At 48.1% G+C, this 12,097-nt stretch overlaps 1 protein-coding gene across 14 annotated transcripts in view; it reads left to right on the top strand.

Annotated features, from left to right (window-relative positions):
* LOC127062981 (zinc finger homeobox protein 3) overlaps window positions 1-12,097 on the top strand; it is a 299,436-nt gene that overhangs the window by 190,062 nt on the left and 97,277 nt on the right. For all 14 annotated transcript variants that reach the window (XM_050992048.1, XM_050992044.1, XM_050992045.1 and 11 more), the window contains 3 exons: window positions 1,245-4,627; window positions 6,212-9,075; window positions 9,306-12,068. In XM_050992048.1, the coding sequence (XP_050848005.1) occupies window positions 1,456-4,627; window positions 6,212-9,075; window positions 9,306-12,068 (8,799 nt within the window). In that variant the 5' untranslated portion in view covers window positions 1,245-1,455. The remainder of the gene's footprint in view (window positions 1-1,244; window positions 4,628-6,211; window positions 9,076-9,305; window positions 12,069-12,097) is intronic.

Below are 12,097 nucleotides of genomic sequence, written 5' to 3'. Positions count from 1 at the left end.
ACGAAGAATTCGCCTAGGTGAAGTCGGTCCGTTCGTCTTTTTAAGATCGACGATAATGCAAGGAAAACGATCGGCCTTCGTGGTCATTATAAAAAATGGTATCGTTTGTGAAAACGATGGCCACGGGGATACGGTCACTGAATTATGGAGTTTGCACCGCGGAATTATAACCGTGGTGATGATGGACCGGTGAGTAGGAGGAGGAGGTGGGGGAGGAGGAGAGAAAGGGGTGGAAGGGACAGAAGAGTCGACGTAATGCCGTACGCGTCTCTACCATAATGTCCAACGATGTGCCTTTAGCCAACGGCAAAGGATGAAAAGGAAGGAAGAGGGAAGCGCTGTTGAAAGATCTTTCTTTTTTTTTTCTTTTCATTTCTTTTTCTTTTTTTCTCTTTTCCTTCTCTTCTCTTCTCTTTCCTTCTTTCTTTTTTCTTCGTCCCTCCATATGTGAACATAAAGTCTACTCCCACTATCTTCATTTATAATACGTTAAATCTTGCGAATGGTCAAAGCTTCGTGTTATTCGTCTACTAAGGATTGGATTATGTGTGGTAACACACGGTCTCTTATAGGGATAGGAATAATGAATGATAATAATGTTTGAAGTAATGTTTCATCTCATTCATTCGACCAGTTTTAGGAGTCATCATCTCATGGGGTTGAGGTAAAAAGAGTCTTCGTGACTGTTACGGTCGCGTGGCCTTGTCGTTTGTTTGCGGTAGCGAACAAGGTAGGCTCTTGTTACCTTTTCTACGAGGCACGTTAGAGAAAAAGGGAGAGGGAGAGGGAGAGAGAGAGAGAGAGAGAGAGGAACGCGTGGAAGGCGGACAATGAGAGAGACCTTTGATCTAAGCACGCACAAGAGGAGCATTCATTCCGTGAAACCACCTCCTTTTCGTCATTCGTTATTCCGTTCTAACGTTATTCTCGGGGGTCACGGGGAACTCGTCGATATCCAATCGACAGATAAGCTCGTTCGATAGGTTGCAAATACAGCTGAGTCCTCAGATGGTTGTATCCGTCGTAAGATCCGTATAGAAGAAAGAGTCTTCTGTCGGCGGTTATCCTTTGTAAGCCCAGCTTGTGATTTTCCTCGTATAATCCCTGTTATCTTTCGCGAGAGTCCTCGGAATTTGTTGCGTTTGCTCAAGTCAACGTTATAACGTGGACATAACGTAATATAAGCAAATAGTTGGCCCGATAAATATCTCAGCTAAATGGGAAACGTTCTTTCGATGTTTCAGGTACGACCTGGGGTTGCGTCGGGGTAGCTAGGAAAGCGTCTGTCGGCGAGGAGGAAGAAGGAAAGGCAGCGAGACAGGTAGCTGAAGGAGGAAGGAGAGAAACAGGAAGCTCGAGGAGCGGAGAGGAAAGGGGACGAGGAGAAAGTTTGAAAAACGCAGGCCCAGGCGCCGTGGGTGATGTGAGGCTGGAGCTCGCCTCACGTTTGGGGTGATGCCCTCCAGTGAGCCCCATCCCCCCCAGTACCACCTTCAACATCACAACATTCCTCCCTCTCATCTTCAACAACACGCGTCAACCGCGATCGGGCAACATCAGCTCTATCAGCAGCTGGTGGCGGCCCATCATCATCAGCAGCAGCAGCAGCAGCAGCAGCAACAACAACAACAACAGAATCAGCGACAGCAGCAACACGGCGGGCCTTTCCAAAATTCCCCGTACGCGCAGCAAAAGCAGGAGATGAGCCCGGAGGAGGAGGGGGGTCGAGGGGGCGGGTCCCCCCCGGCTGCTGGGGCTGCCCTTCACCAGCCCCACCACCCCCGCACGGCTAGTCCACCCTCGGGCACAGAACCCTGCACTCGCGACGCGATACCGACACCTACCCCCATCGCGGACACGACCACCACGACCACGACAACTACCATAACGATGCAGTCGCAAGCTCAGCAACAGCAACAACAAGCTCCGAGTCCTAGTCCAAGTCCGACAGGTGGTGACGTCGAGAAGTTCGACGGGAAGATAGTTTACAATCCGGACGGTTCGGCTTACATCATAGAGGGCGAAAGCGAGCTCAGCGAGGACGATTCTCTGCCGGACGGCTGCATCGTCGACGGTCGTGGCGTCTCCGTTCCTCATTCTTTGGTATTTCCTCAAATTGCTAGCGCTTACTACGTATCGCGGCTCTACGCCCACCAAGCTTACCAACAGCAACAGCAACAACAACAGCAACAGAGATCGGCGCAGCAGCAACATAATCCGGATTTGCCTGTTATGCATAGTTATCGAGTAATTAGTTATAGGAGTGCGGAAGGTAGCAAGCAACCTCCTCCTCCACCGGCAGCACCCCCACCCCCGGCTGCTTCCGTGCCCGTAAAGCCCATCCTAATGTGTTTCATTTGCAAGCTAAGCTTCGGCTACGCTAAAAGTTTCGTCGCTCATGCCCAGGGCGAACATCAAATAAATTTGATGGAAGACGAGAGGCAGATACTTTCGCACTCGACTGCGTCCGCCATTATACAGGCGGTTGGTAGGGGGAAACAGCCGCTGGTTAGCTTTCTCGAACCAGTTACGAGCTCGACCTGCGCCCAATCATCGCCGGCGCAAACGCAAAATCAACAGCAGCAACAGCAACGCAGCGAATCGACGGAACACGAGGCGCCTACGACGACGAGTACGCCTTCTAGTACCCCCGGCATACCTAGCAGCCCTCAGCAACAACAAACGATACAGAGGCCGTCCTCGAGCACTCCCAGCACTCCTACGTCACATTCGAACCATCCGATCTACAATCATCAAACGCATCAACAGCAACAACAATGGACCGGTGGTCAGGTCAGTGCCGCGTCTTGGGCAAAAGCACCCGATGCCGCGGCATTGCACTACACGTCACCTCCACCACCGACCACCTCCACAAAGGGCTCACCTTCCTCGTATGCGGCTTTGACGCAGCAGCCACCGAACTTTCTCACCGGCACAACGATAGGCGTTTGTCCGGAACACATGCAAGGTAGGCCGAGCGGCGTCGAGTGTCCCAAGTGCGAATTGATATTGGCCAGTAGTCGACTGGCAGGTCCAGGTGGACCGCTCGCCGGTATTCACAGTCGGAATTCCTGTAAGACTTTGAAATGTCCCAAGTGTAACTGGCACTACAAGTACCAAGAAACTCTTGAGATCCATATGAAGGAGAAACATCCGGAAAGCGAAACTTCATGTATCTATTGCATCGCTGGTCAGCCTCACCCTAGGCTAGCGCGTGGCGAGACGTATACTTGCGGATACAAGCCGTACAGATGCGAAGTGTGTAATTACTCGACGACGACGAAGGGCAATTTGAGTATACACATGCAGAGCGATAAGCATCTAAACAATATGCAAGAACTCCAACAGGGCGGCGGCGGTGCTTCGGGTACGAACAATCCGTCTTCTTCTCAGGACACACCGATGCCAACGCGCAGCCCTCATCATCAACAAAATCACAGTCCGCATCTCAGCGGTCAAGCTGGAAGCCAGGGAAAACCGAAGCCTACGTTTCGCTGCGACGTTTGCAACTACGAGACCAACGTCGCGCGTAATCTCAGGATACACATGACCAGTGAAAAGCATACGCACAACATGCTGGTATTACAGCAAAACGTGAAGCACATGCAGACGCTCTCGGCGTTGCAGTCTCATCATCAGCAAGCGCAGCATCATCATCAGCAGGCTCAACAACAGCATCAACAGCAGCTGGAACAGTTGCTCCATCTCGGCGGTTTGGACAAGCCTCAACACGCCGAGGCCGCATTAGCGGACATGGCTTACAATCAGGCACTCTTAATACAAATGATGACGGGTGGTCAGTTACCGCCGCAACTTCCACCAGAACTGATGGGTGGCATGGCAGGCATGGGTGCGATGGGTGGTCTCGCAGGAGACGTTGGCCTTTCCCCGGATAGCATGGAACCGCCACCAGAACCGGCGGATCCGGACCCTTCGCACTTGTACCACTGTTGCGTTTGTAACAATTTCGCGACCGACTCGTTGGAGGCGCTGGGCCATCATTTAGCCGCCGATAGAACGAGAACTCGCGAGGGCGAAATACTCGCTCTCGTCGCTGGACACTTCGTCTGTAAACTTTGTTCCTACAAGACCAACCTGAAAGCAAATTTTCAATTACATTGCAAAACCGACAAACATCTTCAACGTTTGCAACACGTGAATCATGTGAAGGAGGGTGGCCCGAGGAACGAATGGAAGCTGAAATATTTGGCTTCGCCTACGAGTGCAGCCCAATTGCGTTGTCACGCGTGTGATTACTATACGAACAGTGCCCACAAATTAGCTCTGCACGCTGCATCGCCCAGGCACGAAGCTGCCGCTCTCTTACTGCGTCATCTTTTAGAGGCCAGTGCCAATATACCATCGCCGGGGAAACTCTATCATTGCGCTCTTTGCGGTTTTAGCGCGAGGCACAGGTTACCTCTCTTACAGCACGTTCGATCTCTTAGACATCTTCAAATGGAGCAACTACACCAACTTCATCGTAGAAGTGGCATTCAAGGAAACGAGACGCCGCACACCGACATCGGTGACGTGTTCCAAGTGGTAAGCGATCCCGATGTACCACCTACGCAGCAACCAAGTCCCACTACGCCAACGACGCCTAATGCTCCGAGTACCAACAACGGTAAGTACCGGCTTTCATAAATGAAGATATTATCCTTGGCCTACGCTCCGTTTTAAGCTTCTATTCTATTTCTTTGACGTATATGCGTTAATGTATATTGTATGAGTATACTATGGCGGTGGCATTTCTCTTTTACGTTCTTTCAATGGAACTATTTCTTGCTTCTACTTGATAAAGGTTTCAAAAAGTCCACTTTAGTTGCCACTTGGATAAAAATCAAATTTTGTTTGTCGAAGAAAATTAACGTGCCGGGATATACGTATACGCGCATCACCACCCCTTAATGAATTCAATGCTCTTATCGATTATTTCGTAATTAGATCAGGATTACCGTAATTTCGTACGGCATATGGTCGTGGCGTGTCCCGTATAACACGCGCAACGTACAATGTTATTATATGTATCGGTGGCCTGTACTTACATAAATATACGAGTAGCACGCGCGCGTTTCATTGAGTCGCGTTACAATGTAACAACTGACGCCAACTGATGTAAAAATGCGGTTTTGGACAATACACGACGGAGATAAATAGGTGAATTCATTTTCCTTCTTTTTCTTTCTTCTCTCTCTCTCTCTCTCTCTCTTTTCTCTTCTTCTCTTTTCTTCCTTCTCTTTCTTTCGTTTTTGTCCTTTCCTCTTCCTCTCTCTTTTCTCCCCTTTCTTCGTACAAACTGCCGCCATCGATAATTTCCTATTATTAATGCATTAAAATTGCAAAGTCATTGTTAGACGAATTTAGGGAACCATCTGCAAAGAACTCGTCGTGCAGTTTAACCTAACTTCGTCGTAGTCAGTCAAACCGAAAATTTCTTTTTTCTTGCTTTTTCTTTCCCCTTCTGCTTTTTACTTTTCGCCGTCGTCGTCGTCGTCGTCGTTGTTCGAAAAAAAAAGAAATAATAATAAATGTAATATTACGACGTAAAAATGTTAATGCTCGTATATCTACCGTTTTAAGTACATAGCATAGTTCGTTCATTGTCGGCTAGTAAGGTAATCGCCAGAAGAGCCGCCTTCTTCTTCGATGTGCGTAATCACTTTAATGAGAGGTAGAAAATATGCCTCGCCACAAAAGCAGTCGTACGTGACACTGAATACGAACTTTATTTCGTAGCACCGCCATAGTTTACTATCTATAATTTACTTTCTCTCGTCGCGTACCGAGTTAATGTCTCCGGAAACGAATCACCGTAAAATGGATGGCTGTCCTGCGCGCTCGTTCGATATTAAACGGTTAATGCCGAAGTTCAATTTTCCGTTCTGCAAAGTGAAAGAGACATATTTACCGGCTGGAAAGTTCGAATGGATGGATGCGTTATCTCTCTCTCTCTCTCTCTCTCTCTCTCTCTCTCTCTCTCTGTCCGTGAGAATTTTCATTTTCTACGTAGATATTATCGAGCGGTATAGAGCGTTTATGGGAAATCGAAATTACACGTTAATTCCTCGGATTGTTAAATGACGTATTTGTATAATCTCGATGATGTTATTGTTCGATCGGTGATATCGTTGAAGCCCTATCGAAAGATATTTTCATACGTCTCGAAAAACCTCTCGAAAAAAATATTTCTTTTTTATGGATTTTTCAGAACGACGAGACGAAGGCAGCGACTGTGGTAGCGAGGTTAAACAAGAACCGGAAAACGATCAAGAAGTGGAAGCAGAGGCGGAGAATGAACAGGAGGAAATAAATTGTCCGTATTGCACTTATCAACCGACATCGCGAGAGGAATTAAAGCAACATTTGCAAGTGGCACACGTTCAAGACTCGGAAGACAAGGCTGAGGTAGTAAAGGAAGAACCCCCACCTGAATTGTTGTGCCCGCTATGCCAAGACGGCTTCAGGGAACGCGCTGCTTTGGAGAAACACGTAATGCAAATACACTCGGTAAATGCCGATGGTCTCCAGAGATTGTTACTTTTAGTGGATCAGAGTCATTGGTTGAATAACAATCCGCGAAGTAGTTCAACGCCAGCGGTGACAACACCGACTTCACCTTCGACAACGAGCAAATTGCACCAAGAGGAAGATACGAACGAACGTTCTGGTGGAAACGAGGAAGTCGAGGAAATAGCACGGTGTACGGTATGCGGTCGAGTTTGTCGATCCCTCGAGGAACTTCAGCAACATCATAGAGAAGCTCATCCAGCTAGCACCCCGACCCTCGCGGTAAGCGAAAAGCATGTGTACAAGTACAGATGTGGACAATGTAGTTTGGCTTTCAAGACACTGGAGAAACTTCAACAACATTCTCAGTACCATGCGATAAGAGATGCGACGAAGTGTGCGCTATGTGCTAGATCCTTTCGATCGGTTCAAGCGTTGCAAAGACATCTCGAGTCTGCTCATGCCGATCTCCACGAGGACGAGCTCGCTCAATACAAACAAAGTTTGCTCCATGCGCATCCGTTGCTGCAAGCTTTGACCGAGGAAGCGATAAGGAGGCAGGGTGGACTAATTGGCGAACAGAACACCGAAGATGACGGAGGTAGAGGCGACGAGGAGGAAAGCGACGCTAGCGATTCCTCTCCGTTGCACAAGGAACAACGTCTTTTGGAGGATTATCTTAACAGTCAACCCGTTGCCGAGGATTCCTATCACGACCCAGGAAGGAAATTTAAGTGTCATCGGTGCAAAGTTGCATTCACAAGACAAAGTTATCTAACGGGACACAACAAGACTTTGTTGCATCGCAAAGGTGAGAAAATGTCCTATCCCATGGAAAAGTATTTAGATCCCAATAGGCCGTACAAGTGCGACGTTTGTAAGGAAAGTTTCACACAGAAGAATATACTTTTGGTACATTACAATAGCGTCAGCCATCTTCATAAATTAAAAAGAGCCATGCAAGAACAAGGGAACAATAATACCTTGATCTCCGTCGTACCACCGGCTAGTCCAACAGAGTCGCCAGACTCCCAACAAGATCAGGATAAAAAGCCGTACAAATGTAACATATGTAAGGTCGCTTATTCCCAAGGTAGTACACTGGACATTCACATGAGAAGTGTTTTGCATCAGACTCGTGCGAGCAAGTTACCGGATCTTGCTGCAAGCGGACAACTAGATCTTGCTCGTCCGCTGATCGAACAGCCACCTCCGTCGAGTCCCAATAGTCCACCGTGCAACACCAATACCAGTAATGCCGGTACGATGCTCTCTTGTCCTCGTTGCAGCGCCCTTTTTGTAAATCAAGAACAACTTTCTACTCATCAACAATTGTATTGTATCTTCAGCAATCCATTGGCATTGTTCCAACAATTAGCAGCTTCGCAACAATTAGCTTCTACCGGTCCTGCTAAAACGCCACCGCCTACGTCCACCACACCAGGACCTCATCAACATTTGCAGCAGGTGACGCAACACTCGTCTCAGACTGCTCAAGAGCTTTTAGCGCAGCCACGTCACAAAACATCACAAATGTACAAACATCTTTTGGAGAGTTTCGGTTTCGATCTCGTGATGCAATTCAATGAAAATCATCAGAGACGTCAAAGGAAAGAAGAGGAAGCCGCAGCAGCCCTTCAAGCTCAGCAAGAACAGCAAAAGCAGGAGCAACAGAAACAGGCGCTTGCCGCTCAGGCTGCACAAGAAAGAGAGGAAGAAATTGAAGAGCATACGGACGAAGACGTTATTCCTGAATTAACAAGAAGTACTTGTCAGCATTGTAACAAGGAGTTCAGTAGTGTTTGGGTGTTAAAAGCTCATTGTGAAGAGGTTCATCGAGATTTAGTGCCGCGCGAGTTCCTTGAGAAATACGCTCAACAATTTAAGTGCGAGTATGAAAAGAAAAGCGTCGTAGTGACAGCAGCAACATCGTCTTCTACAACGACAGCACCTAGAAGTTCTACACCAGCAGCCAGTCAGCCACAGGACATTAGTTCTGAGAAAGAACAACGTGAAAAGGAAAAGGAAGACAACTTAGAGATAAAAGAGCGCATAACCAGAACACCGGAAGCAACTTCTACCACTCCGGCAACAACGCCTGTCTTGAGCAATACTCCTGTATCGAGCACCGATTCCATCACGCCTACAGTTCTACCTACTAATCCACAACACCAGCATACTATTCCACAACAGCAGCAACAACAACAGCAACAGCAGCAACAACAGCAGCAACAACAGCAGCAGCAACAACAGCAACAACAGCACGCTCAGTTAACATTAGCTCAGCAGGTGTCCGAAATGCAAGCGGCTTTGAATGCGATGGCAGCGTCTCAACTGCAGCAACAATTGCAACAATATCCTGGATTAATGATGGGCATGATGGGATTACCTCTGGGATTAAACGTACCAGCTCTGGCAGCAATGAACCTCCAACCACCTTTGGTTCCGATGATGTTACCACCACCTCCGTACGATGGAGCAGCCGCGGCTTATCCTCCCATAAATGCTCAAGCTGATTTACTCGCGAAACAACATCTCGCCTTGCAACAGCAGCAAGCAGCTGCGGTAAGAGATATACTTTCAAGGAACCTTTCTTAATTTAGCATGTAAACTATTTTTTATTTTATTCGAGCGTAGCCATTTCTTGCATTAATTTTATGTTCAATTGCACGTCCATTGACCTCATTTTCTCAAATTCTTATCAGCAATTGAATCTTTCAAACGATTGGACTTAAATAGTCAAACATTAAAAATTATCTATTCTGCAATCGCGTATGGTTCTGTCCATTCCACAGGCAAATGCAGCAGCTTCGCAGAAACGAGCACGTACGCGTATAACGGACGAACAACTAAAGATCTTGAGAGCACACTTTGACATTAATAATTCCCCGGGTGAAGAGCAAATTTTAGACATGGCCGCACAAAGTGGCTTACCACCGAAAGTCATAAAGCATTGGTTCCGCAATACGTTATTTAAAGAGAGGCAACGTAACAAAGATAGCCCGTACAATTTTAACAATCCACCGAGTACCACGTTAAATCTCGAGGAGTATGAGAAAACCGGAGAGGCTAAAGTTACTCCACTAAATTCGAGCGTATCGGGAGGTAGCTCCTCGGACGATAAAAGCCCGAACAAACAAACGACGCCACCACCGTCGATGGCCACGGTCTGTAATTCACAGACTACAGAAATAAAACAAGAGACACTGGATCAGCCGCAATGTCATCAACAGTCGCAACAATCGCAACAATCGCATCAGGAAGAACAACATCACTCACCTGGTAGTTCCGGTGGACAACAATCACGACCGCATTCTCCGGCTCTCAGTATGAGTTCAGTATTTTCAGGTATCCATCACGATGTTTCATCTCATACTCCTTCAACCACTACTGCACCAAGCACACCAATGTTACCACCAAAACTAACACCACAGAATTTTGCAAGTCCTACGCCAGGCGGTGGAGGAGTCGTACCAAGTGCGATCGCTGCCATGGCGTTGACACCACAGAGATCATTAAGTCCTGGACGTGGACCGACGGATTATTCCTTCGGAGGTAACAGCAACGGTAGTAATTCATCAGGCGGTAGTTCAGGAAAACGTGCAAATCGAACTAGATTCACCGACTATCAAATCAAAGTTTTACAAGAATTCTTCGAGAACAATGCTTATCCCAAAGATGACGATTTGGAATATCTAAGCAAATTACTTGGACTCAGTCCGCGAGTAATAGTCGTTTGGTTCCAGAATGCTAGACAGAAAGCACGGAAAGTGTATGAGAATCAACCGGCCGCGGAACCCGTGACACCTGGCGGGCGTGAGGGTGACGATGGATCTGGAAGATTTCAAAGAACACCTGGATTGAATTATCAGTGTAAGAAATGCCTGTTGGTATTCCAAAGATACTACGAACTTATTCGTCATCAGAAGACACATTGTTTCAAAGAGGAAGACGCAAAGCGTAGCGCTCAAGCTCAAGCTGCGGCAGCTCAAGTCGCTGCTGTTTTAAGCTCAGAGGATAGTAACAGCAGTTCCACCACCACTACCACCAATGCTGTCACCAACAATCCACCGACTACGCCCGCTCTTACGGAACAATTGCAACAACCGTTGAACGCAACGGCCTCTCCCCATCACCAGCAACAAACGTTGTCCCAACAACATCAACAGTCCCAACAGCAATCGCAGCAACAGCAACAGCAGCAACAACAACAGCAACAACAACAGCAAGCGCAGACTGAATCCAAGGAAGGTAGCTTTCAGTGCGACAAATGCAACTTGATGTTCGGTCGATTCGAACTTTGGCGCGAACATCAGCTAGTACATATCATGAACCCGTCCCTGTTCCCGCCGGCCTATCCGCCAGACTCTCCATTTGGAATTCTACAACAGCAAGCACTGAACGCTACCTCCGGAGCTGCAACGGATGCTCCTCATCCTTTGATCGCCATGATGCAAGACAGGAAAAGGAAGTACGAAGACTTTGACGATACCTCGGGTACGGATGCACGTTCGAACTCGGAGCACAGCGAACAACCGAAAGACAAACGTTTGAGGACAACGATATTACCGGAACAATTGGATTACCTTTATCAAAAATATCAGATAGAGTCGAATCCGTCGAGAAAAATGCTGGAGACGATCGCACGAGAGGTAGGACTAAAGAAGCGTGTTGTACAAGTGTGGTTTCAAAATACTCGTGCTCGCGAGCGCAAAGGTCAATTTCGTGCACACAGTCAGGTGATAAACAAACGATGTCCATTCTGCCCGGCATTATTCAAGGTAAAGTCCGCATTGGAGTCACACCTGAGCAGTAAACACGCGGACCAAGTAGCACGTGGAGAAGTAAACATTGACAACATACCCGACGAGGAGTTATCGATGGAATCGGCACCATCGAACCCCAGCACGCCGAACATGATGCCACCACTCTTCCCCCCTTTCAATACAGACATGGAAGCTTCACTGAAGAAGTATTACGAGGAGTCGATGAAACGGTATATCAGCGAGCTTCAGGCTCATGCTAGCAACGGCAAACAGGAATCGTCGAACCATCAGAGCGGTGTTAACATCGGTGAATCGCCATTGGATCTGAGCAAACCGGTCGACTTGAGCCGCCCGGTGAAACTCAGTCTCGGTGGTCTGAGCAATCTTTTAGAGGAGCAACACAGTGGCCATTTCCGGGGTGGTAGCGATTGCGGTCCGCTGACCGATCTCTCGGAACGTAGTATTTGTGGGGATGACGATAGTATGAGCGAAACAACCGAGTTCTTGGACGACGAGAGTGGACCAGCGAGCCCTGCATCGAGCACTCAAAGTTCGAGGCAAGGACCGGCGACTGGCGTGAACGCCGGTACAACGGTCGGTCCGGCTGCTAGCGGGAATACGAGTGTACCCGCTGGAGCTACCGGACAGTCCGCTGGCAAGAGATACAGAACGCAGATGTCGGCGACGCAAGTGAAGGTGATGAAGTCGCTCTTCTCGGACTACAAGACGCCAACTATGGCCGAGTGCGAGATGCTCGGCCGCGAGATAGGCCTACCGAAACGCGTCGTCCAGGTGAGCCCAACAACCTCGAACACGTGAAT

The sequence above is a fragment of the Vespula vulgaris genome, chromosome 4 (assembly GCF_905475345.1).
Source record: "Vespula vulgaris chromosome 4, iyVesVulg1.1, whole genome shotgun sequence".
Classification (NCBI taxonomy): Eukaryota; Metazoa; Arthropoda; class Insecta; order Hymenoptera; family Vespidae; genus Vespula; species Vespula vulgaris.
This window is presented reverse-complemented; position numbering and strand designations above follow the sequence as displayed.